The following is a 26,986-nucleotide window of genomic DNA, read 5'->3' on the forward strand; positions in this document are numbered from 1 at the left end:
TTTTTTTTAGTAAGAAAATCGGCAAGGTAGGTTCCATTTGTTGCCTTTAGGAAGTACTGTGGATTTTGTATATGTAAACTGTATTCCCATCCTTCACTTTAGTTTGGGACTGAAGAGACTCAGTGTACCCTATGCTATATTGGCCTTTTAAATTTCTTATGATATAATATTCTTACAGAAATGTAGCGCCCAGTGTTTTGGAGCACTGTAGGAAAGGGCTTAGTACAGATTCCCTTTAAATTCTGTGATTAAATGTTTCTAAAATATTTTTCACTCATTTTTCCACTGAAAAAATTTTGTATGTTAAAATGTTATTTCCTATCCAATATTATGATCAGTCTTTAATGTGCAACTTTACTGAATACTCAAATGTCTAAATAAACCCTCTAAGATTTTTGACAGCTGCTTTTGAGAAAATAATGGAATTAAATTCAGGTGATCTGAAAGTACACTTGACCAGGTATTAAATTAATCCAGATAATTAAAATAATACAGTAAGATAAGGAAAATGAACACCTTAAAGAGAGCATTTTTATTATAAAAAAAGAACGTGTTGACATTATGTCCACTGCATCAGAAATCTGTTGGAGCTTGAAGTAGCTGGTGCATGTCTTAGCCATGTGCTTCAGTGGACCAGGGGAGTGCTAGCCAATTGTGAGCATAAACATTTTAGGAGTAAAGATACTTTAATGGTCAGTTGTAGATGCATATCACAACTGTTTAATTTCTACGTATCCCTCCTTGCTTTCCCATGTATCCTGTACTGCTTGTTCATTTACTTTTCCATGAGACACATACAGGTGAGAGCGAAGCTTACGATCAGAGAACAAGGTCAACCATTTACTACGTTTTTGGGGCCGAACTGTGATGTGATTATAAGTTGCATACATGGTCACAAACATGTAAACTACATGACCACACACCATCTAGCTTTGGGACATTCATAGATGTGTGTATTTCCAGCTATAATGTTGAGGACTTAAATTACCAGGCTATGCAATGATTTAGTGGTCAGTTCTGTACCCTCACACCTCCAGGCCTGGGCGTTTTGAGTCCCACCTCTGACTCTGTGTATGTAAGGTCTGCATGTTCTCATGGGGTCCTGCATGTCAGCTGCTGCCTCCCACACCATGTGTGTCCTGCATTTGTGTTTCCAGTGTCACGTCCAGCACTTCCTCTGAGCCTGCACTCAATAAAAGATTGAAATGAAATAGCAGCTAGTGCTCCCCCCCCCTTAATAGAATCTAGCTGGTTTAACAGAACGTATCAAAATGTTCAACAGTTTTTGATCATTTTTTAGATTAGTTTGTTTCTGTAAATAGAAACCATTGAATCCAGACAGGGTTTTCCCACTTCGATAAAAACAAGAAATATTGTGACTCATTTTACCTAAGTAAAAGGGACTGTATAATTCTTCATGGTATGTACAATATCCATACATACATCCAGGTAGCGTATACAATATGCTACATATTTTTACAATACAAGAACAATAACATTAACAATGATAATAATAATTAATAATAATAATAATAATAACGAAAATCCTGGAGAATGAATTAGGAGGCGGGTTTGAGGGGAGGCGGAAGTGTATTACAGGCGGAAGCGGTGCAGCCTAGAACATCCCGAGCCCAGACACAGAGGACGGAGGTAACCACGGTGCATCGCCCATAGATAAACGTTCAGTAAAACGTGAGTCCACCTACCCGGGGCTGAATTTTCAGCAGTATTTTACTCAGATTAACATTTTGGATGCCGCCACTGGATCGTGTGCGGCGTTATTACGGCCTGTTGAAAGCCATAATTCAGGCACATAGAGCGAGGACTCCGCTTGCTAAGCTAACCAGCTAGCCGAATTAGGCCGTACGGGGAATCGCCGATAATAGGTAACGATTACTAAACGGCGGCATTGTAGTTTTATTGAGCTGGTAGATTAACATAGAGATGGTGGTGATTATAATGGTCGAAACTCATCCCAATTTAGTTGCTCGTATTAATCTGGTAATTGCCCCCACGTTTTATTTCGACAGTTTGCGGCGTCGCGGGTAATTTCGGAAAATGATGCCGGCGCTGGCGTCCTGCATACATGTGCGGCGCTAACCTTTCGGCGGATCGCGGAGCTTTAAGTCAGGGCCGACGCGACCCAGTAGTGATGGCCTTCCGATTGAATCGGCGTGCTGTGGTCCAGTTTGTTACGGGTTAAGCTGTGTGAGGTATGGGAGGGGGGGAGAGACAGCAGGCCTTTGCGGCCCAAGTCACGAACAATAGCTATGCGTCTGGTATTCAAGGGTACCGCAGAGTCGAGCGTGACAGGGGCTGGATGAGGCTCTCCGGGCGCCTCGTAGGTGCGGATCCGTCCGATCGGGAGGATTGGATGGGGATCCCAGTCTGGTGTCTTGGGGCGGTGTTCCGCTTGGCCCCGTGTAGTGTTTAGCTATGCGACGTGTGTCGGATTGAGGAAATTGAATTGGAAGTGTTGCAGTGTAAAGAGACTCTTGGTTCGGTAGGTGGGGTAATGATACTTGAATAGGGCTTCTGACCGGTGTAGATTCGGGAGCGGATGCTGCCTGCTGCAGTGCGGTTTACCCTTGAGAAAGCTCCGCTTCGTGCTGACGGGCCGAGTTCACATTTGGCCGAGTCGTCCGATTGCGGCCTTTAAGTTGGGCTAACGCGGCGAGTGGATGTAGTGATTGTGGCCTTATTTCGCTTTTCGGCTCGGAGATTTCAATAACGGTGACTGTCCCTGTGCTCGTTGAACGCCTTTGAGAAAACTATCGATTGCACTCATTGATTCGGCCATTAAAACATGAGTTGTACAAAAGTACAGATATACTGCTTGACGGGTCTTCATCGTTAAACACGGTCAGAATCCGGATATTTGTCCTTCGTTAGTTCCCTGCAGAAAAATCCGTTTGCACGAAATTAAAGACTTGTAGAAAAATATAACGGGACCGCTGGTATTTCCGTTTTATCTTAAGCATAATATTAAGGTTACCAGCATGATCAAACTGCACAAAGTCAAGAATTAATTCAGTCCGTAGATGAAAATGGGTAGGACACCAACTACGGCAGGACGATATGACGATATATATCGGATGACAAAATAAAAACGTCTATTTCATATTATGCTATATCGTTTATTTCGTGGTATCGTAAAATATTGTTTACGGCTACATTTTTTTCATCATTTGGTTTGACAGTCTGCAAGGTTACACCCCACCACATGGGATGCCGCGGCGTTTGGAAGTTTTTATTTATCATTTTATTATTTGTAACCCACAGACAATGGGCTGAAATGTGCAGCAAGATAAATAACCAACTATAAATATGTATCTTAAAATTTTTGTTGTGTGACGTCATATCCACAAATACGGAGCGATTTATAACGTGAAACGTTCTGACTATTCGCGGTTCGCGTTATTTTGATTTACGGACTTGTGTCCAGTTTGTACCACTGCGTAGCCCCTAAGAGATCTGTGTGGGAAAACATTATTTGAAGTAGTTATGATGTTCTTTCGCTGTAGTTTTGCAATCCCACTACACTTGCCCACTTCATGTATGCTTAAGCATTAAACTCTGGGGGACAATGTACACCATGTCCACTATGTGACTTTATACATATTTATAAATAATTGCACTGTGTCCACCGCCAGTGTCTTTAATGTTGAGAGCTGGGTTTAATCTCGACCCGCTTTCTGGAACGTTTCAGTATAGATCCGCGTAACCCCGCATACATCATCAAGGGAGAATACCCAGGAGGCAAACCCGAAAATAGGTTCGGGTTTAAACCTAAACCCGCAATTATTAATCAATAACTGCATTTATTAATCAATATGTATAAAAACACTCGTAGGAAAGTTACATGGTGTGCAATGTCTCCCATAATTTAATGCTTAAACCTTAAGCACACTTAAACAATACAGACATGTCCAGTTAAGTTAATACTTATTACTAATAAGTCCATTTATTCTGCGTTTTGTACTTTAACCGGACACAGTATGGTAATTATTAGTAATGCAAAACTATTGTAATGGAAAGTGAAAGTATTGTGTGGGAACGCAAAACTATTAAAATATTTTCCCACCCTGACCTCTTAGGAGTTCTGTACAAATGTGATGTTGCCTGGGCTGTTAATTTAAAAAGTGTGCTTTAGTCATTCTTTTCTGAATTAACTGGATATGTCTGTGTCATTTAGGTTTATACGTATTAGTTCAATAATTCTATCTCTTGTACTTTACTAATAACTGTACTGTGTCTAACCTCGCAATACTTTTCCTTTATATGGACACAGTACAGTTATTAGTAACACAAAACTATTGTGAGGGAACTCAAAACTATTTTAAAAAAATAATATTTTACTACCCAGACCTGTTAGGGGCTCCATATACTCCAAAATTTTGTGTGAAATCATATCCACAAAAATATTTGTGGATCTCATTACATTTGACATTCACTTCTTTTTATTTGTGGATTTTTGTCCAGTTCCATCCGCAGCTGATCTGTAGAAAACATCCAGAAATATGACATGCAGCCTTCATATGTATCATTATCGGGGCACCGAAAAGGTGGAGTGACTTTGTAATGGTTTGCTGTTTTAGTGGCATTGTGTTTTAAATTGTATAGCGATGCGCCACACTTCCCCGATGTATTCAACAAGATCAAATGTCCTTAATTTAGACGTATTGCATCCTCATGAACTTGCTATCAAATACAATGTAGACACACATGTGACAACTATGAGGGTCAGTTCCATATCTGTAATATACCTGGTTCTAATATGTAGAGCTTAATTTAAATTAGTGCCCATGTTCACCTAAGTCTTATTCCCTTGTTGAGTTTAAATTTTCATCTCTTTCCGTGTTTACTGACCATTCCTTGTTGTCAGTGGTTGTTTCTGTAATGCAAAAGTAGGCTGAAATATCAAGGTGTGTGTGTGTGTAGGAATATGTCTTGCAGTTGATTAGCCAAAATAGCCAGTATAGTATTTGAAGATTCTAGTCGGAGACTCTGGTTGCAGTAAGGATTATTGTGTGTGTGTGTATAATGCATGGAGGGATTGCATTTTAAATAAGGAATTTCAGTATCACCCATGTGGAAATAAGTTGTGTAGTGGACTAAAACGGAGCAAAATCTCATTGCAGTAAGAGAGAAAGTAAAACCTCGCTCTGAAACAGGGTGATACAGTAATTTGGTATAGCTGTATACAAGCTGCAGAACAATTTAGATATCAGTAGCTCAGTTTAATATGTTTAGGCCACTTTTTGTTAAGCGGCATTTACCGTATTGTTCTGGAAACTTTGCTTAATGAAAAATGATCAGATGCATTTTAAATTCCTTGACAGTGCAGACATGGACAAAAGTGACCTGGTACAGAAAGCCAAGCTGGCAGAGCAGGCGGAGCGCTACGACGACATGGCGTCGGCGATGAAGGCCGTGACGGAGCAGGGCCACGAGCTCTCCAACGAGGAGCGTAACCTGCTCTCCGTGGCCTACAAGAACGTGGTGGGCGCCCGGCGCTCGTCCTGGCGCGTCATCTCCAGCATCGAGCAGAAGACGGAGGGCAACGAGAAGAAGCAGCAGATGGCACGCGAGTATCGCGAGAAGATCGAGGGCGAGCTGCAGGACATCTGCAATGACGTCCTGGTGAGACGCGCATCCCCTCTGCCATGTGTCCATTTTAACACTTGTTGGTAGCTGAGATCGTAAAATAAAGAGTTTCAACATCTGATCTTAAAGGTGCTCCATGATGAAATGTGTGTAATATAGCTTGTGTGTTATTAAGATGCTGATGTGGAACTGTCATCACTTCTAGGGACTTCTTGACAAATACCTCATTGCCAATGCAAGTCAAGCAGAAAGCAAGGTCTTCTACCTGAAAATGAAGGGCGATTATTACAGATATCTGTCTGAAGTGGCCTCTGGAGACTCCAAGAAGAGTTAGTATACAAGACACATAAATGCCTTTCAGGGGTAGAAGTGCTGTGAAATGCCTGTTGCCAGGCTTAGTTAGTTTTAGTATGCATTTTCGCAAGTAAAAAAACATTAAATTCCCTTTTCTCCTGCTAAAGCTACGGTGGAAAACTCACAGCAGGCGTACCAGGAGGCCTTCGAAATCAGCAAGAAGGAGATGCAGCCCACACACCCTATCAGACTGGGCTTGGCTCTCAACTTCTCGGTCTTCTACTACGAAATCCTCAACTCTCCTGAGCAGGCCTGCAGCCTGGCAAAGACGGTGAGCATCGCCTGAAGGAGCGAGTCCGATACATGGCTTAGGCCACCCGTCACACAGCCTGTGTGGGTGTATTTGATACGAGTCTGTCAGCCATCTAGCAAACTTGGTTGCAGGCCATCTAACGTTTAGCTGCAGCAAGTATAGACTGGATGTGACCTTCACCTGTCTGTCCCCGTCACTGGTCAGGCTGAGCTGTTATAGGCCATCAGTAGCTGAACCCCTTTTTGGTCACGCTTTTCCTATTTCTATTGAAATCAAAATGTATTTTTTATTTTTTTTGAAGGTTGGTTTATTATTGTGAGTTAGGGGTGAACTCGATTATTGTGATATGGTCTTGCACAACTGTATTTGCACCAGTATTTGGCAGGAATTGCTTAAAATAAAAATTGAACGTGTTAAAATGTCTTCCCATCTGGTTCCAGGCATTTGATGAAGCAATTGCTGAGCTTGACACCTTGAATGAGGATTCCTACAAAGACAGTACTCTGATCATGCAGCTACTAAGGGACAACCTCACTGTAAGTTGTCCCCCCCCTCCACCCAATTTAAACATGCTCTTCATAAGGCCAAAGCAGAGACGACAGGCTGACCTCACTAGTTTAGTTCTGTCAAGGAATCCATAAAGATGTTTCAGACCAAACGCTGGAACCATCTTCTCCTTTCTGATCCTGAAAAGTATGCATTTCACATGGTTTAGATGTGAGCGATGAGGGAAAGGGAAACCAGCCCTCAAAACAGTTAGCGAATCGCCAGGCACTGACGTCGATGTATCCTTATAAGGCGATTCTGCTCACTGATGTAAAATTAGAATGTATATGAGGTCTATTGTGTGATGTTAAAATATTAAGGTTCGGTGTGGGCTTTTGTTTTTTCTCCTGCAGCTCTGGACATCAGAAAACCAGGGTGATGAAGCCGAACCGGCCGAGGGGGGGGAGAATTAAGGGCTGCACTGTCGACCGTAGCCACTCTTAAACCACTCTGCTCCTGCATCCCAGTCCTTGCCGCGCCCCTCTTCTGTATGACAAGCAGCACGAATTGTACCCACCCTGCTGAGCCCCCCCCGGGAGTCCTGTGAGCAGACAGGGCAGTGTGCAAGTCTGCTTAGGAATCAACATCATGTTCAAATTGCAAGACATTTTTTATTTGGAAATTATGCTTTTGTGTAGCAGGTTGGATTTTTTTTTTTCTTTTTGTTCTTTTGGCCCCCTCCCCACTTACCCTCGCCCACACACACAAATATATATATATTGCCACCCCTACCCTCCTGTTTTCGTCTGTCTTTGGTGTAATTGGTCTGGGTATATGCTGGTTTTATTATAAGGTTATTAAACTGCCAGTTTAATTTCACCAAACACTGTGAAAATTAGTTTTGTTTATTTAGCCCCCTGTTTGCCTCTTGACGAAATACCCCTTCCCTTGCCCCCCACCTGCTCAATTCACACCATGTGTTCTGGTCTTTTATTCTGGTCTGTTAAATTCAGACACTTCCTATGTTAGGGTAACAGTACAATTCTGCTGGTGCTTCATACAGAAAGGTCTAATGATGTATTGTGACACTGGCTGTGAGCTTTTTTGCCATTTTATGTTTTTTTTTTTTCCAAGCTATGTATGCAAATATTCATTTTACAGGTCCAATTAAGTCCAATTCCAACATTCCATTACATGTAAATTATTCTTTTTCAAGAAGTAGTAATTTCTGGAACAAACTGTAATGAATTATATTTTCCAGGGACAGTAAACTTGAGTTTGTTTCGTTTCTCATTTGTTCGTTCACAAACATGCTCCATTCTGACTGCATTTGGAGGTATGTAACTTAATACTAAACTTGGTATGTAAATGAAATCTTTTTCAGTGAGAAATTGTATGAAAATTTTATCTTTACAAAGGCCAGCATGCTTTTTTTAATTAAGCAGGGGAAGTGGCATTTTTAAATTTGCCTCCAGGGTCCTTAGGTTGATCCTTTAAAAGTTCAAATGGGATGTATAAACAAAGCATGTCTCTGCTTCTATTCAGGGGGATTTTTTGATCATTTATGCCTGCAACTAAGACAGTCCTGATACTCATCGCATTAATATGTAGTTCTGGCCACCCAGCCGCTCGCTGAACCCATCAAGTCTGTGTAAGGGATGGAAGAACCACCAAGTAGCTCAGTGTCACAATACTCGGCTGTCATCATAACATTCCACATAGGTGTAGAAGTCATCCGTTCGTCTTGCTGAAGACAATGTTTCATGCACTGATGAAAAACCTTGTGTTGCTGAGCAAATGGCAGTTAATATTCTCTGCTTGATGAAAATGCAGTAGTGAATGTGGAAATAAGCCTGTCTGTATATCTGGCATCTCTCCTTGCTCTGTTTTTACTCACCAGTATTCTGCCTAAACATAGCTTCTGTGACGGTCTATCACCTAGTGTGCACGTGGTTGTGAAATGTAGAGTAGCTATAAATAAAATTGACAAAATTAAGTACCTGGTTACTGACGTTTAAAAAAAAAAAAATTTGTGTATGTCTTTTATGACAGTTCAAGTTTCACCTTATCTGTAATAGAAAAGTAAAAGATGATTTAAAATTAAATAAAACTTTTATCAGTTCAGAAAAATTGTTTTTCTTCTGAGTGTTTGAAATGCAGCCTTAAAAATATTCAGAGATATAGTTCCATTGATATGCAGAGGACAATGTGTGTCTGGGCTAGTCATTTTAGGAAATTTGAATTTTTGAAAGCACTTAAAATAGTTTTGAAATTACTTGGGGGGAGGGGGATTCAAATCGTGTCCTCAGCCTCTTTGTATGAGGTTTGCATGATTTTCCCATGTTGCACAGGTTTCATCCTGCAGGACAAAGGAATGTTACATTCATATAGCGCTTCTCAAGACAATCGGGAACCATTTCCGCCCCCACCTGGATGATGCGACATTCTGCACCAGTACACTCATCATACTGTATCTAAGGTGATGAAGGGGCAGGTGAGAATTCATTGATGAAATAATTTTCTCACACACAAACACACCCTGCCACAATTTTTATCCTTGTACGATGTACCGTCTAATATAGAGCCGCGAAACACATACAGAAGTAAATAACAAGAAGGGGTACGTTTTATTTACAGAGGGGCAAAAAATGTAAATACTTGCTGTTTGTGAAGTGCAAAATGAGAGAAAATACGAAAGATATAAGGTCGATAAAGGAACATTATAAATACTGCAAACATTTACACAAGCCAGGTCTGGGGAAGAGATGGTCTGAACTGGATACAAATTCCAAGAAAATGAAATTCAAACTCTACCACCAGCTTTTAAAATGTCAATCAGTAAGACTAAGTGAATTGAAAACGCCAAACATAGTAGCCGTGCAAAATTCATAACGGAATGAGATGGCCAAAAGGAAAATCCTTCTACCGGTCTTTGCTTTATATTTAATGCCATAAGTTTAATTTCAGTATGGGCAGGGACCAAATCAGCCATGAAAGACCCAGTTCCTTAAACGCACAATACTGTGTGTTGAATTCACTACTATTATGTTACAATGCAGATCCACACTCCCCACTCAGTAATCTTACATTAATAATTTAGCCAATCAATAGACATAAACTGAAATATACCAGGTACTCTTGATAATTAAAAATAGCTAAAAATCTGTTTATAGTAATATTTCATTATATATTTTTATTCTAATGGTTTTAATTATACTTGGGATAAGGAAAGCTGACGGATAAAGAAATAACAGCGATCACCAGTAAAACAGCACCGCATAATTGCTATAACAGACTACCTTACCTGTGCAGTAGTCACTAGAGAGAGAAATTTGTAATTCTTTTCATGGAAGCGATTCTTCTTTGTTCAACTGGAAGATTTGTTCAGCATAGTTAACTGATTCAACATTCAATTCTGAAACGAGCGCCTTGGATTTTTTCCGTTGGCGGTATTTTTCATATCTAAGAAAATTGCGTTAATATGCAATTTCAAACTTTCTGAATTCACTTTTTGTAACATTTATTTTACATATATGTAAAGCACTGTTTCTTATTCACGTTCTATTTTTCATTATATACAGTATTTAACTTTGTAAAATTATTACCGCTGTAGTATAATGACGTACGTACATCAACACACCAGTGGAGGGCGAAAGAGAGTAAATGCAGTGAACGTTATATTATTTATTGAAAGAAATGAAGAGTATGAAGGAATCAGAGCAGTAGGACTTGACGACAAAGAAAAATATCTAATCACAATAATGTTTTTTTATATATATATAAATTTATATTAATGATAATCACAATAAATCATAATTCAGGTTGTTTCTTTTGCTTAAAATTAAAAAAATATATATTTTTCTGTTGAAGGGCATAACTCAACCACATAACTCACCCTCAACAATACGGTTTGTTGGTAGGTTTCTCCCCTGACTGCGTTGGTGTTCCCTCTTGGAAACAGGAACAGATTTTGCTGACATTGCTGGTAGAGTTGACACCCATCCTGTATTTTATGATATATCCTGTACTGAAAATTAAATGTCATTTAACTATTTTTTAATAATATGTGACATGTTTTTTTCGCATATCTCTTCAGATTGAAAGTGGAAATCCCACTCGTGATGTTTGTGATTGTAAGGACCAGGGTTGTGTGAAATTCACAACTTAAGGATTGTGCCACTCATAAACTGGAACATGAATTAAACTGTCCACACGCCACAGGATGTTGAATTGGAATTTGAGTTGGAATGAAAGAAAGAAGTGAATTAATTTCAATTCAAAGAAATTTATGACAACTGCATAACATAGGAATATTAATCTAGCAAAACATAAATAATTATATAATATATTTACTTTCTAGGAGATAGACGTATACTGACCTTGTATATGTATGAGTGATGAAGCGTACTTTATATTTGCATTATTGTACAAGAAAATTTGCATATAACCTCTATCATGTTCTGACAATTTACATTTGTTCTATGTTGATTCTCTAAGTCCCTTTCCATGGGACAATATTTGTTTTCTGATATGTAACTGTTTATGTGTGTTCGTATTTGTGAGGAGTCTACGTCTACAGAGTGTCAGTGGGTTGCCACATGAACATGCTTTGTGATTGGGTTACTTGTATGACTGTATGAAGCGCCCTCTTCCACCATGGCACACAAAATGACAGTTAAATAATTTCTTCCATACTGAAGGTCACTTTTCAAATGTTTTATTCTGAATAACACGTCATTTTTGTCGTAGCCTGTTCTTACAGCTGCACCTACGTTACATATCAGTAAGAGTTGGATTTTTGCATGCCAGGTGTTACTTGGGACAGGACCCCAAATAAGACCCAGCACGAACTGCGGTGCCCAGTAAGGCAGCCGGCACAAACTCTGGTAGTGGGTACAGCGGCCAGAAACATTAAACTCCCTTCGTATAGGAATTTATTGTGAATTTAATTTAGCCGTCAGGTCGGTTATGGCTGCCCGGGCCATTTATGACGTCATAGCAACTCCATCCTCAGGTTTTGTTACGTAAAACCACCTTATGTTGACATCAGACATGTATACATTGTAATGATTAAAATTTAATTACAATAAATAAAATTAAACTTACAGGTTGCCCTTTCATTAACAACATCATGGCACAATCAAACCTGATCGATCTGGTTTTATTCCGAAAACCAGAAATGTTATACATTTTGTTCGCCAGATTGCTACGTGATATTTTTCATGTACTAAAACTAAACAACCCAATCCTGCCGTCTAAAAATACAACTGCAGCACCAATTATTAACGTATACTATTTCCCTCATGCCTATGTCACTAGATTTAAAAAAACAACCGAAAACCGGTACAGATGATTCTTGCAATGAACTCATTTGTTGCTCAACAACATATTATTGTATCTGGATGCTGAATAACAGTGAGAAAAGTGGAAAGGGACTGTTTGTGAGGCTGTTTGTAGGACTATTTTAGCGCGGAGGAATTCCACCTGCAAGCTTATAAATGATCCGCATGAAGAGGAGGGCCATGGCCGCTGAGTGTTGCACCACTATCGTTAATTAAGTTACTATACAATTATATTTAAAAAAAAGCGCTGAGGTTTTTGCAGCTTTATTTTTGAACGTTAGCAGCGTAACGGCTGAGAGTTTGATCAATCTACTGCTTTACTGAGGAAGGTAAGAAGGTGCTTCTGGCGCAGTTCGAGTTTATTTTATATCTTTAGAAGTTGGTTGATTATTTATTGATATTGCGTTCGAAGATTTATTTTAAACGAATGAAGTAATGCTGAACTTGACTGTTCGTAAGGTAAGATGCCTGCCCATGAAAGTTTGAAGCTGCAAGCACTGTCTAGTGATCTAGTGTTTTTTTTTCTTTACGGCGTTTATAGTATTATTTTACCATGCTCTTGTATTGAGAACTTTGTTATACATGACCTAAATTGAATTAAATTCTATCTTCCTTTCTTTTTACTTGGATGTTTTTCCAGAGTGTGGTATCCCGGATGGCGTTTTAATTTATCTAGCTGCCACTGTTAGCATTAGTTTTACGGTGATTTAGCCTTTTTCACTTTTTTAGGTGCATCATCTCCCGTCGTTTTTATGTGGTGGCTACGGTCGATTATTTGAAATCGTCACCCTTCCTTCCATCGCATAATCTAAAAATCTAAATTGCATATCATTTTTGACTGATTACAACGGCTGGTATTCTAGGTAGGTGACTGGTAACGCGTGTGATTCACATGTGTATATAATCAGGTAAAACTATAGGTGTGGAACTAGGGCCTGGTTTTGCTCCGCTCAGAGCTGTTTGTGGTGGTTTGCAGGTTTGTAACATTTGGATATTTGATTTTTATGTAGTTAATTTCATACGCTACACTGAAATTAACGTTTTAAATATAAATGATGGTGTGCAAACGAGGTTGCTATTGTAAAGTTTACGGCTCTGAAAGTTTTACGACTTGTATTCAAGCACAAATTGTAAGCATACAATTGACTGACTGGTGTCAGCAACCACACGTGTTTTGACACCCCCCTTAGAGTTAGTAGTTTGTCTTGACACATGCATTCCGCTGAACTTTTTCAGTACTTGGGGCACAGGCCTTTTGAAATTTATGTAGGTGCAATTGCAGCGTGTGCATTTTGCCTTTGGCATTAACTATATTTGGAATATCTGAGTAAAATGTTCTAGAGTGCAGTTTAATCTTCAGTTGTGCAATGGTCAAATGCTTTTTGAAAGCTCGTCTTTTTTTCCAGTGAACATTTAATACAGAAGCAGCCAGAGCAACTCTTTTCAGTTTCATGGGCAAAGTTATAGTGCAAACCGTTTCATATACGCTAATATAAAACGGGAGATTACAGGAATTTGCTTAGTACTGTAGTGTGTTTAGGAATTGCTCTGTTTTACATGTGTCTTTAACGGCCCGTTATTTTAAGTTTCATATGGAATGTTTTATACTAGTGGTGTGCAATACTACAAGATTTGGTATTGATTATGGCTGCAACTAACGACTTTTTTGATAGTCGACTAGTGATCCACTATTAAAATTAGTCGACTAATCAGATTATAAATTGTATAATTATAAAATGGTTCCTATTTAGCTACCAGCTTTTACATTTAGCAGCTTGATGCCAGCTTGTAAATAGTTCAGTAATCGCTTGTCATTGTAAATGTGCTCTGTGTTATGTCATGTGTAGTGGTTAATGTTTATTGTTGTACATAGTGGGTGTATTTGTGTGTACGCCCACCATGTGCATGAGGAATAAACTGGGCAATGAGCATGGTGGGCTGTGCGAGTGTGTGGGTTGTAGTAGCAGAAGTGTAATAAACGGCATATGGTGATTTAAACCCCAAACTCTCTGCTGTTTAATTATTGCGAGCATGGCTCAGCAACCCACTATTGCAATACTTTATTATAAATATTATACTGTGTGTGTGTGTGTGTGTGTGTGTGTGTGTGTGTGTGTGTGTGTGCACATGCGCAAGTGAGCCTGTTTGCATGCCTGGTGCCACTGAGTCACGTGACAGCCAGGAGTAGCAATTGAGAGCAGCAGCGATTACACAGACAGCTGTGCAGGCAGGAGAGAAATTGAAACTGAAGTATCAATCTCATTAAACTGGTATTGACCAATATCAACACCAACATTATTATCGATACTTGGATCGATCCCCCCACCACTATTTTATACTTTTCACTTTATTATGAAGTCTGGCCTACATCTTGAGGTTTTCACTACAGAATAATGTTATAAATGGCTCAGGTCAGCTGGTAATCGATAACTGATATCAGTAAAATTTAGAAAAATATATCTATCAGTATTGATCAAGGCTTCTACATCGTGCACTGATATTCTTTGCTGTTGTCTCAACAAATCTTGTATGTCTGATCTTGGAATGCTTAAATTTAAAGGAAAATGTGTATTGGCACGGTAAGGGGACCTTATTTCTTCAATTACTGGACACTAAGTATGTGGGGTACTTAGTCCAAATAAGGTATGTGGTGCTACCTTGAGGCAAATGGCGTGTGACACTTTGTAGGTCTTCAGCTTAAGAAGGAATTGCTGTATTTCAGTGCTGGTTTGGATGTGTGTTGCAGGTTGTAAGAAATTTATGTTAAGGAGATATGGTTGTGAATGTTCATTGCCTACTGCGTATCATTACCCATCTAATTTTGGCTTCTGCCAATAAAGCAGTACTGCTCAGGTATATGAACCAATATTGTATCTGTGGTGTCTTGCAGAGTGTTTCAGGATGAACAGCACTGGCTCGTCATACCCCCTTGCCTCGCTGTACGTGGGGGACCTTCACCCTGATGTCACAGAGGCCATGCTCTACCAGAAGTTCTCTCCAGCAGGTCCCATAATGTCCATTCGTGTCTGCCGGGACATTATCACCCGACGGTCCCTCGGATATGCCTATATCAACTTTCATCAGCCTGCTGATGGTGACTCTTGTTCTCTTCTCATTAAATTTATATGTTTGACTTTAAGGCTTATATAATGTATATTTTTGGAGGCAAAATACTTTACGCCACATCTCTCCCTAATGTTTTCCATAGCGGAGTGTGCTTTGGACACGATGAACTACGAGGTCATCAAAGGTCGCCCTATTAGGATTATGTGGTCCCAGCGTGATCCTAGACTACGCAAGTCTGGTGTTGGAAACATCTTTATTAAGAATATGGATGAGTCAATTGATAACAAGGCGTTATTTGATACCTTTTCTGCCTTTGGAAACATCCTTTCTTGCAAGGTACTTTTTGAGTAAATTTCAAGTTCACAGAATTATAGTTGCCAGTGTCTGTCCATTTGCAGTGAAATTAGACCCTTGAGTAAATTTGTTTTGAAATGGAAATGCTAAAAAATCTTTAGGCAAAATTTATTATTTTTACTTTTGTAACTAGTTGTGATTTTTAGCATAGGTTTGCAAGCAAGGCTTGCTGAATTTTGTTTTTAACTGGGTAATATGGATGTTTTCCAGGTTGTATGTGATGAGAATGGCTCTAAAGGATATGGCTTTGTTCATTTTGAGACCCAAGAAGCAGCCAATCGTGCCATCGAAACCATGAATGGAATGTTACTCAATGATCGGAAAGTGTATGTAAAAATGAAAGTGAACTTTAATGAACTGGGTGCTTGCTCAGTGCACCTGCAGTCTGATCTAGATTTGGGAATTGTCTTTTGAACTGTTATCCATTTTTGGATAAATGATTTAGAATGGTGTATTTAGGTCAATAGTTAATGCCAGTGTAATACCTGAGCTGTATAGACTAAGTGAACGGTAATGTCTTTATTTTATGAAAAAGCAAGTTCTCATTGTGATAGAGTTAATATTTTCAGTTAACATTTTGTTTTTGCACAGCTTAGAGAGAGATAGACAGTTGACATCAGGGAAAACAGAACCAGTTTCATGTTCCCTGGGGGAAAATGTTTTGATGTCCCCATTTGGGTTAGTGTGACCTTTTTATCCACCTACATGGCTATAGAAAAATGTGTTTGTTGGCACCTGTAAAGTAATTGGAGGCTTTAAAGTGGCAGCTCGTTATTGCCAGTTCGATGGCTATCAATATGTACGCTGGCTGTTCTTGCAGGTTATGAAGGTGACTCCTTTTAAAGCAGGTTCTAGCTCCTGCTGTTATCCTGGTTGCCTGGTGTTACCTGGTATTAATATTTTCATTGGTACAATGCTTAGATTCTCACTGTCTCAAAGTATGAAGCTGAAATACCTTATTTTACTAATTTAGATGATATGGGATTTATTTTTTTCCCTTAATGTGATGTTATAATGCAGTTCTGTATAGTGTCTGTATGAAAACTGTAAAGTAGAGATGTGACCAGCAGGTGGAGCAGTGAGCAAACAGACTGCTGGCTAGTCTATCTTAATTTATCCAAGTCAGTTGTTAAATATGGCTTGTCCTGTCTGTCATACACAAAATTGGCAGCAACTGTCTAAATGGGTTTTTATTTGCAGTTTTGTGGGCCACTTCAAGTCCCGAAAAGATCGGGAGGCAGAGTTTGGGGCTAAGGCTATGGAGTTCACCAATGTCTATGTGAAGAACTTTGGGGAAGATGTGGATGATGAGAAGCTGAAGGAAGTGTTCTCTGAATACGGTAGCTGTAGCAAAAGTCATTATGAATGTTAAACTAGGCCACCATGGATGTCTTTGCAGCACTTTTAGCTGTTCTATGCAAGTGAATCTTAAGCCAGTCGGTAGTTTTTATGAAATGGGAGAACAAAACAGCTGTCAGCTGAAAAGCTCTAAATATTTCATCCTCTGCATAGGTAGGACCCTCAGTGTGCGTGTGATGATGGATGAACGGGGTCGGTCTCGTGGATTTGGCTTTGTGAACTTTGAGAGTCACGAGGATGCTCAAAAGGTATGGAGGTGAGGAGTGTGGTAGCTGTCATGATGCCTGTGATTTTGTTGATTTTCTGAGATGACGCACTATTTGGACAAAAGCATTGGGACTCCTGACCTTTCTAAATGTATAGATATCAGTAAGGAGTTGGTCCCCCCCTTTGCAGCTATAACAGACTTTCCACAAGCTTTTGGAGTGTGTCTGGGAATTTTTGCCCATTCATCTAGAAGAGCATTTGTGAGGTCTGACACTGTTTGATGTAAAGGCCTGACTCTCAATCTCCATTCTAGTTCATCCCAATGGGTTTGAGATCAATGCTCTGTGCAGGACAGTCAAGTTCCTCCACACCAAACTCTGCCAACCACATCTTTATTGACCTTGTCTGTGCACTGGAGCACAGTCATGTTGGAACAGAAAAGGGCCTTCTCCAAACTGTTCCCACAAAGTTGGAAGCATAGAATTGTCTGAAATGTGAAGTTCCCTTCACTGGAGCTAAGCGGCCTAGCCCAACCCATGGGAAAACAACCCAATACCATTATCCCTCCCCTACCAAACTTTACAGTTGGCACAGTGCAGTCAAGCAGGTAACATTCTCTTGGCATCCATCAAACCCAGACTCTGTCCATCAGACTGCCAGACAGAAGCGTAATTCATTGCTCCACAGAACACGTTTCCACTGCTCCAGAGTTCAGTGGCAGCGTGTTTTACACCATTCCATCCACCGCTTGGCATTGGTCTTGATGTGAGGTTCGCATGCAGCTGCTTGGCTAAGGAAGTCCACTGCATGAAGCTCCCGGACTTATGCACTATGCCCCTCAGTATTCAGTAACCTTACTCTTACGTGGTGTAACTGAGTCTGACAAAGTGAAAACATTTAGGAACATACTGCTTACAGTTGACTATGGAGCATCTAGCAGAGAAGAAATTTCACAAACTAACATATTGCAGAGGTTACATCCTATGACGGTACCTTGCTTGAATTCATTGAGTTCTTCAGAATAACCCATTCTTTCACAAATGTTGATAAACCTTATTCGATGAATGAGGTGTGTCCCGATACTTCTGTTCATATAGTATATTTATTCCAAAAAGACTGCGTTTGCATGCTCAAACGTGTTCTGTGTTTATGGTGTAGGCCTGATTGAATCATAGGAACTTTATAAATTACCGGGTTAGTAATTATTAATCGGTAATTTATTAAAATGTAGTTTTTTGTAGATTGGGCAGCTCATGTCTCTTCTGTTCTGAAGGCAGTGGAGCAGATGAATGGGAAGGAGCTGAGTGGGAAGGTTATTTATGTGGGACGAGCCCAGAAGAGGCTGGAAAGACAGGGAGAGCTAAAGCGGAAGTTTGAACAGATGAAACAAGAACGACTTCATCGTTATCAGGTACTGACACAGGGCCTTCAATGCTAGTGGTGGAGGGCATTTAAAGGGGTAGTTCGTCCTGAAACTGAGAAGGATGTTTTAGAGTGGATTTAGTGCTATCTGTTCATATAGGTTGTTCTGCTGGGGGTTGCCTCGTTTTGTAGATATCGGCCCTAAAATTATTGGGCTTCTTGGCAATTTTTTTTTCTGTGGTGATTTAAAGCAGCATTTGGAAATTTTAACAGCAGTATCTCTTGCCAGATATTATGACCTGGTTACGCAAGATAATCCGCAGGCTTTGTAGCGAGCAGTTTAACGTGGGAATTATTTCCTGTTACCGAACTCCATGCACTTATCATATCACTGTGCAGAAGATGTGAGGAAGAGCACCCTGGTGATATCTCCTGGACTCACCAAACAGTACCTGGTTTTAATCACTACAAAGAATGCCATTCACTCCCATTATATTCGAGAGAAGCGCAACATTTCTTCAGCTGATGTCTAGTGTTCAAGATATCAGCTGAAAACTCCCGGCTGAACCACCTAGATGTCTGAAATGTATCAAAAATAAGTGTGATATTGCAGTTTACACAACTGAATGCTTCATGTTTGTTCTCTAGGGTGTCAATTTGTATGTAAAGAATCTGGATGACAGCATAGATGACGAGAGGCTGCGGAAGGAGTTTGCCCCTTATGGCACCATCACAAGTGCTAAAGTAACTGTCTCTGACGTGAAAACGAATGGGAATCTCCCCGAAATTTTAAGAATTTAATTTTTAGAGGCCTATATGTGTGAGAGTACCTCCAGCTGCTGGCTTATTCGTTTCTGTGGTAGCTGTGCATAAATGAATGTGGACCTTCCATTGTCTAGGTGATGATGGATGGGGGACACAGCAAAGGCTTTGGCTTCGTATGCTTCTCGTCCCCTGAGGAGGCCACCAAAGCAGTGACTGAGATGAACGGCCGCATCGTCAGCACGAAGCCGCTGTACGTGGCTTTGGCTCAGAGAAAAGAGGAGCGTAAGGCTATCCTCACCAACCAGTACCTGCAGCGGCTTGCGAGCGTGAGGGCCATGCCTGGCCCCGTTGGCGCCTACCAGCAGTCTTCTGGATACTATGTTTCTGCTATGCCACAGGTATAAAAAAAAGCTGCAATCTACTTATGTCCTCATTAGGAGCTTGTTCGCCAGTCAGTTGTAGTATTGGAAGAGCTAAGCCCATTGCTTTCCGCTGCCTTCTGAATATGGTCCCCTTTAATTGGAGGAATGTAGAAAATCCCAAATTGTTACTTGAGCTGGAGTTGGTTACTCTGAACTTGGGATAAGAGTTGAGGTATTTGATGCTGTAGGCATGTGAATTGTTCTTGCCCCTTGCTTTCTCTGTTCCAATTGTTGCTGCTTTTTGAACTTGCCCAGCCTCAAAGCCGCTCTTTCTATGCGGCCAACACCATGAGCCCGATCCGTGCAGCTCCCCGTTGGGCTGCCCAGCCTCCAAGGCCCCATGGTGAGTGCTCTGGGGAATTGGGGTGGGGGAATTGAGGCTCTCATTAAGAGTTTAGTGTTTTAGTATGTGCTGACGATCTCTTCCCTTACTGACAGACCCGTATCTGCCGCAGCTTGTCAGGACTGCTCCTCCTCGTCGAGCTTCAACTCCCATTAGTACAGTAAGACAGGCCTCAACTCAGGTACCGCGAGGCGTAAGCCACTCTCAGAGAGTTGGTGAGAGACTTTTTTTTTTTTTCCCCCCTATGTCATGTGGTTTTGATGTGAATTTTATAGTCTGGGTATCATCCATTGCTATATACCGCATTATTCATACGAGTCATTGATATGACCTGCCACCTCTAGAATTGGTAGCGGAATCGTGATTGCTCTTTGTTCTGAGGGCGTTTTAATGAATGTATTGGTTTTGTTGCACTTATTGTAATCCCCTTTAACTATGATTTTGATAATGGGCAATTGGCCTCTCTAGCCAACATTGGCACACAAACTGTTGGGGGCCGTACCTCGATGTCCGCTGCAGCTGTGCGTGGTGTAAGCCAGTACAAGTATTCTTCGGGGGTCCGTAACATGCAGCCGGTCATAGCCATGCCGGGCCAGACAACTATGCAACAGGTAGGTAGACACCTGCTTGACTCTCCTCTGCATGTCATATTCTTAGGTTCGTATTAAACGCTTTAATGTCTTCCATGTCTTGGTTGTCATTGGCATTGCTAGAATTTTTTTAAAGCTAATGGCGATCAGATGACCGCTGAGTAGTGTGTGCGCCTGTTGTGTAGGTGGTGGAGCCTGCAGTCCATGTTCATGGACAGGAGCCCCTCACTGCTTCCATGCTGGCTGCTGCACCCTTAATGGAGCAGAAGCAGCTTTTAGGTATGTGTGGGGCTTCAATGAAACTACCTCTATAGAGGTAAGCATGATGTCCAGTGGAATGAGTAAATGTCCCCTAGGCATTTGACTGACTGAAGAGTGGTGTCTTTCTTTGTGTTTTACAAGGATGTTCTGTCTGTATTTATGCTTGCATTTGAAAAAAATTGGGCAATCCAGCTGGACAAAGGCAGGATTTTCATAAGGTAACATTGCTTGTAACTGAATTTTGCATTTTGAAGTTTAATTCTTGGTATATGGTAAAAGCTTTCGTCACTCACTAGTAAGCGCGTGTGCTAGCATGAAGTGGAATGAACTTTGATGTGCTGCTTAAAGTGCCCATTGCATTTGCAATTTCCTCTGCAGCTGTGGTATGGAATGTGTACATAGCCCAGGACACTGGGGCTGAAGCAGGTTCCTCGCTTTTGCGTAGTGATTTGTAAGTGTGAATGTTTTACACCTAAAAGGTCTGCAGCATCTTCCCTGGCCAAATTAATATTAGTGACAGATATCGAATTGTGATTTTAGTCTTGCATTGTAGTAAGATAATAATTGGATTTAGGTCTTAGGCAAATTATTCATTGCTGATGTTTTATGAAAAAATGCAGTTGAGCACTACAGGGGTCCTTGTTTCAAAATAGCACTGAGGCTTTTGTACTAACAGCAGGAGCCCGTTTTACTGCAGCGCGGCCCTTTTCCTCTTTCTAAAAATGGTGGTCATGCATCGCACGTAATGAACACTAGAGTTTTGAATTAGCTTTTTCCCCAAAAAATACGACTGTCGTTCTTCAGCTGCCACTAATGATAGATTAATCCATAGAAAAATCGACTATTTTACTGATTTGGTCAACTTTTAATCTAAACTTTGTGCACAAACACACGTACTGGTATCAATGTAGAATATAATACAACATTCTATAAAAATGTGGAGACGGGCAATATGTACCAATATATTTTTTTTTCTTAATTTCAATGTAAATGCTTCTGTGCCAATGCAACCTCCCCCCCCCCCCCAAATAAGACTCGCCTTATTGATTGCGTTTTGCCTTTTGGGTGTAAAATGTCCTGCTTCAATCACAGTTCTGTTAACCCTTTAAACTCTATCCATATTTGAGCGTGTTTCTGTCCCTTTCATTTTAGGCTTCTTACATGCTATGTATGAGTTACCCAAATGTGCTTTATGACTTGGCCCAGAATGTCCTGAAAACAATCTCTTGATTTTGCAAAGATTCTGGTCTGTGCGTTATATCTATCCAAAATTACGAGCCCGACATTAATGGATGTGAACATCAATGGATTCTGTGTGTTGCTGGGTTCTAAGGATTAACAAACGGATGAATATTAAGCCGTTGTGATAAATATTGAGGTGTGTTGGTGAGTGCTCTTCACTGGTTTTGAAGTAAAACCTCGAGTTCTGAGATGAAACCAAGACTGCGCACAAGTGGTTGAGTACGACATGATTACAGAGTATAAGAAATAATATGTAATGGAGGCACCAGCTGGGTAAACACACTATTGTGTGCTGCACTGTTTGTACTGGATGTTCATTAGACATCTTAATCTTGTTTGCAAACTTGCAAGATTCAAATAGTGTAATGGTGACTGTTTTCTTAATGCAGGTGCTGCTGCCCTTGGGGGAGGCCTGTAGGAAATGTATAAATGTGCTTGTTGGGTGGTGTGAATCGGATGTTTAAATGTGCTGACTTGGATCTGTTTGGGTCACAGGAGAGCGACTGTACCCCCTGATCCAAGCCCTACACCCCTCGTTGGCTGGGAAGATAACGGGCATGTTGTTGGAGATTGACAACTCTGAGCTGCTACACATGCTCGAGTCCCCGGAATCCCTGCATTCGAAGGTGCCGGAGACTTTATTTCTGGGACTGGGATTTGGCCGAGAGCCGTGTGTTTTACTCCACCTTTCTTTGCTCAGGTGGATGAAGCCGTGGCGGTTCTCCAAGCTCACCAGGCGAAGGAAATCTCCCCAAATAAGTAGTGTGCACTTTGGGTAGGTTTCTGTACTTTAATTGGTGTGCTTAGAGCTTTGATTGTGTCCAAAGCAAAAGAGTAGCATTTCATGTTTTATTTATTTTGTTGTGGCTGACTGGTATGTTTTAGCTCACAGCATGTTTGATGGTGGCCTAGTTGTCTTAGTTTGTGGTACTTGTTAAATCGGGGTACAGACTGTACCACTCCAGCGTTGGCCCAGTACATGCAAGCCATAAAAATTCTATACCTTTTTTGTAACATAACGTCTTTAATCGCCATATAATAACACTGACATAGGCACACACATCTTAAATACCAGACATTTTGTTTTAAAATGGCGTGTATACCCCAGCGTGATGTCTGAACGATATGAAAAAATTAGATGGCAGAGCTGTGTGACAGAAAACAGGGAAAATGTTTGTTTGAAATGCATGTAGGGGTGGTTGGGTGGGTGGGTGTTTAGGGTTTTGTTAGGATTTTTATCAGTGCTATTGGGCGAATGCTTTTATGTTTACTGCTTATACATTCAGTGCTTTTAGTTCTTTTGATTTTTGCTAGAAAAAACTCGCTTAATAGGACAAATTATATTTTATTAGCACCTTACCAACATATCCTTATTTCTGTAACACCTCAGTGTTAAAATGTGAATTTGTGTGCGTGTATGTGTATATATGTATGAAAAAACGCACAATGGCTATTAAACTTTATACCTGCTGCAGCTTTGCATGGAGCTTGATTGCATGGGAAGCAATCAAACTGCATTTTTGCATAGTTTATTTGATGCTTCGTTAATTGTTTTGGATAAATTTACTCGTGTTCCCTCCCTTGCATGAATGGATTTTATTGCAATTGTTGCATCAAGCGATATTAACCTTTGTAACAGGCCATTTTTTTTTTTATCCCTTAACACTAGGGGTGTAATGCTACAGTTTTCCCATGATTTGGAATGTAACGGTTTGGGAATGGGGACACATCACCCTGTAATTAAACAATGAACTTATTTCTCCATACAACTCTCCATGAACACAAAATGGCAGCATGGCCTTGTTTACGTCTCTACTGTATGAAATCAAAGAAGGAAAAACCTGAGAAACGGCGCTCGTCTGTCATGTGGGAGTGAAGAGAATATTTGTTGTAGTTCACTTCTAGTTCGTATTTGCATACAAAGCTACAGGGATATTCTGTTGGTCTGTACAGCTGGATGTATATCATGCAACACAAGGCACCCCCCCCCCCCCCCCCCCACACACCATACCCTTTTTGTTTTCGCGACAATTTTTGGATTTAATTTCTTTTCTTTTTTTGGATAAACTTTTGGAATACCAAATCTTTACTTTTGTAAAGAGAAATTTTATTTAACAAGAATATATTTGGCAAATTTCAGCACCTTAAGTATAGATGGATGATTAACATTGCAACCTCCAGAATGCAGGAGAGCTGTAGCAGACCTACACAAAGGAGGCAAAACGTGGTGACTGGTCCTCACTTTTATGAAGATGACGGCTCTTAAAATATTCTCTTTATTGGTTTAATTCTAATAGCATCAGAGAAAAAGAAACCTGTTTTACATGACAGTTAAAACCCTAACTAATCGCTCACATTCCACTGCAAACAGTAATGACATTTACAATGAAGATAAGTACATTGATATCATTTTACACCATTTACAGATGAGTGCAGGGCTTGCTGGCTGCTGTCCAACCCTACAGCGTCACTTATGTCAGCATTTTGTCGGTGGTGAGTGGGATCACCGCTCATACGTTGTATTGCTGAAACAACGTCGATTACATTTGAAGGATGTGGTTACCTTTAGCCACATATAGATAATTTATGCCATCTGCTGTTATATAATGACATTTAAATTATAGCCCCTCAAGGTGACCCCAGTGTTTTTAGATGTCTATCATTCAAAAGTTTGGGCTCACTTAAGTTTCCTTGTTTTTCATGAAACATGCATGAAATGATTTTGAATAAGAAATATAACTACCTAAATAGGACAATCAGAAATCATTTTTGAAATTTAAATATGCTCCCTGAAGCATCTCCCACAAGTGGGATTGGCTTGATGGGCACTTCTTACGTACCATTCGGTCAAGCTGCTCCCATAACGGCTCAGTAGAGCTGAGACCCGGTGACTGTGCTGGCTGCTCCATTGTACACAGAACACCAGCCGGCTGCTTCTCTCCTAAATAGGTTTTGCATAGTTTGGAGCTGTGTTTGGGTCATTGTCCTGTTTGTAGGACGAAATTGGCTCTAATTAAGCACCGTCCACAGGATATTGCATGGCGTTGCAAAATGGAGTGATAACCTTCCGATTTCAAGGTTCCTTTTAATATGTACAAATCTCCCATTTTACCATCACATTGCCTCCACCATGCTTGACAGATGTCGTCAAGCACTCCCCCAGTCCTCTTTTTATCGTCGTGTTAAAAATGTTCTGTGATTTAAAACGCCTCAAAGTTGGATTTGGAGAACGGTGTATGGATAGAAAGTCCTTCCTCTATCTACTGTGTTCATTTGCTCATCTTTTCATTATTGGCCATTCTGAGGTACAGCTTTTTCTTAACAATTCTGCCTAGAAGACCAGCATCCCAGAGTTGCCTCTTCACTGTTGACATTGAGGCTGGTCTTCTGCTGGTACTTTGCCAATTGAAGACCTAATGAGGTGTCTGTTTCTCTAACTACACACTTTAGTATATTAATCCTCTTGCTAAGCTGTGCACCAGGGCCTCCCTGTCCTCTTTGTTGTGGTTGGAGCCTGTTTGCGCTGCTATGATGGGAGTAATACACAATATTGTATGAAATATTTGGTTTCCTGGCAAGTGTCATTTCTCAGAGCAAGAATAAACTGACGACTTTCAGAAGATAGCTCTTTGTTTCTGACCATTTTGAGCTTGTAATCAAACCCATTATCAGCTATCTTGGGGGTTTGCCTCAAATCAAGAGCCAGCTCAGACTCATGTGGAATGGTGTAAGTCTGGGCAAGTAACGATTAAAGTCTTTGTGTTATGGGATTTCTTTATGGACATTGGAATTGTCAAAATGCAGGAGTGGGAGTGTTAACTTCATGATTCTTCCATGTAAAAACATTTCATCTGGGGCAATGCCTAATCTGAATTTCTGTTTTGTCTAGATAAACCACATGAATGAGCAACATGGAAAATGAACATTGCAGTGTTTTGATGGAAATTGCAACGTGGAAGCTTTCCTGAAAGTTTAGATTTAGGGGGAAATTGAAGAAAAAATTTGTAAACCAATTCATTGCCAGTTCATTGGGCGAATGATGAGGAATGACTTAAGAATGTAGTTGAAAAGTCAGCATACTGTTTGCAGAAAGTGGTTTTGTTTACTTTTGTTTAAATTGGGGAATTTTTCTGTGCATTAAAAAAAATTTAAATGGATCCTAATGTTTGTGTCGTCCCTCTCCCTATCTGTCCTTGGACCTATCATAAGGTACTAGTCTACCCGCATGATTGTGATCATTCCACCTTTGGTAGCAAGTCGGAATTTTTACACATCTATTGGTGTGTTCAGCGTACAGGTGGCAGCAAGCAACAGAAAGGAGCAAACAGACACAGTTGGTGATCCAACCAAATACATAAAATCAAGGCAGTGGTAAGCTCTACTACATCATTGAAAACTAGATGGATGGAAAAGAATCTAATGGGATTTCTCGTAAAACAGTGCTTAAAGTATAGAAACATTACAAATCCATTGATTTTTATTGCTACAAATGTAACACAGAATATACAAGCTTGTACAACCAGCATCACAAGTATGTGATTAGTGTAGAATTCCATACAGCTCTTTAGCATGTATCCTCTTGTGTTCACATTTTGAATCTGTAAATCTAGTGATAAAGTACTCACCTTTTATGCACCAGAACTAAAAGTAGAGATATAAAAAGATGTCCTTGGGCATATTGCTTTCAGGGAGGCGGATGAGGCCCAACCGTGGAGTGAATGCGATTTTTATCGGGAATGCCGACATAGCATCGCGGCGTTAAATGGCGCTGTATGATGTCTGGACAGCATGATGCTATTAAAAATTAAATATCGCCTAAGCCTAGCTGATTTGGGGGAGGGGTGTATGCGTTGCTAGGGAGTGAGTGAGTCCTTCCCCAATTGGGGGAGTTTAAGTATCTCGGGGTCTTGTTCACGAGTGAAGGATGGAGCGGGAGATTGACAGATGGATTGGTGTGGCTTCAGCAGTGATGC

At 40.5% G+C, this 26,986-nt stretch overlaps 2 protein-coding genes across 9 annotated transcripts; both read left to right on the top strand.

Moving 5' to 3' along the window:
* The first annotated feature begins 1,580 nt into the window (after window positions 1–1,580).
* LOC125744856 (14-3-3 protein beta/alpha-1-like) lies at window positions 1,581–8,830 on the top strand. Of its 4 annotated transcripts, none has more exons than XM_049017139.1 (6): window positions 1,581–1,650; window positions 5,343–5,643; window positions 5,813–5,936; window positions 6,069–6,232; window positions 6,655–6,750; window positions 7,114–8,830. In XM_049017139.1, exons 2-6 carry the CDS (start codon window positions 5,350–5,352, stop codon window positions 7,171–7,173), a joined length of 738 nt encoding a protein of 245 aa, XP_048873096.1. In that variant the 5' UTR covers window positions 1,581–1,650; window positions 5,343–5,349; the 3' UTR covers window positions 7,174–8,830. The 4 variants fall into 4 exon arrangements, with proteins under 4 accessions (XP_048873096.1, XP_048873095.1, XP_048873097.1 ...); XM_049017138.1 differs by having other exon boundaries at window positions 1,597–1,692; XM_049017140.1 differs by having other exon boundaries at window positions 1,616–1,692; window positions 5,348–5,643.
* Window positions 8,831–12,017: 3,187 nt separating this feature from the next.
* Window positions 12,018–26,172, top strand: pabpc1l (poly(A) binding protein, cytoplasmic 1-like). Of its 5 annotated transcripts, XM_049018394.1 has the most exons (18): window positions 12,018–12,371; window positions 12,772–12,905; window positions 14,933–15,136; window positions 15,251–15,444; window positions 15,673–15,788; window positions 16,054–16,140; window positions 16,663–16,802; window positions 16,975–17,069; window positions 18,302–18,439; window positions 19,039–19,134; window positions 19,290–19,553; window positions 19,833–19,920; window positions 20,016–20,135; window positions 20,389–20,531; window positions 20,696–20,789; window positions 22,509–22,639; window positions 22,714–22,788; window positions 25,903–26,172. In XM_049018394.1, exons 3-17 carry the CDS (start codon window positions 14,944–14,946, stop codon window positions 22,774–22,776), a joined length of 1,962 nt encoding a protein of 653 aa, XP_048874351.1. In that variant the 5' UTR covers window positions 12,018–12,371; window positions 12,772–12,905; window positions 14,933–14,943; the 3' UTR covers window positions 22,777–22,788; window positions 25,903–26,172. The 5 variants fall into 5 exon arrangements, with proteins under 5 accessions (XP_048874351.1, XP_048874349.1, XP_048874353.1 ...); XM_049018392.1 differs by lacking the exon at window positions 12,772–12,905 and having other exon boundaries at window positions 12,019–12,371; XM_049018395.1 differs by lacking the exons at window positions 12,018–12,371; window positions 12,772–12,905 and adding an exon at window positions 12,390–12,501.
* Window positions 26,173–26,986: the final 814 nt, after the last annotated feature.

Source organism: Brienomyrus brachyistius, chromosome 6, assembly GCF_023856365.1.
Source record: "Brienomyrus brachyistius isolate T26 chromosome 6, BBRACH_0.4, whole genome shotgun sequence".
NCBI lineage: Eukaryota > Metazoa > Chordata > Actinopteri > Osteoglossiformes > Mormyridae > Brienomyrus > Brienomyrus brachyistius.

Coding starts and splice junctions, on each gene's coding strand:
- LOC125744856 (XM_049017139.1), top strand. CDS start 5,350: ATGGACAAAAGTGACCTGGTACAGAAAGCCAAGCTGGCAGAGCAGGCG. Junction 5,937..6,068: donor CTCTGGAGACTCCAAGAAGA/GTTAGTATACAA, acceptor CTCCTGCTAAAG/CTACGGTGGAAAACTCACAG. Junction 6,233..6,654: donor CCTGCAGCCTGGCAAAGACG/GTGAGCATCGCC, acceptor ATCTGGTTCCAG/GCATTTGATGAAGCAATTGC.
- pabpc1l (XM_049018394.1), top strand. CDS start 14,944: ATGAACAGCACTGGCTCGTCATACCCCCTTGCCTCGCTGTACGTGGGG. Junction 19,135..19,289: donor GCACCATCACAAGTGCTAAA/GTAACTGTCTCT, acceptor TCCATTGTCTAG/GTGATGATGGATGGGGGACA. Junction 20,532..20,695: donor GCCAGACAACTATGCAACAG/GTAGGTAGACAC, acceptor CCTGTTGTGTAG/GTGGTGGAGCCTGCAGTCCA.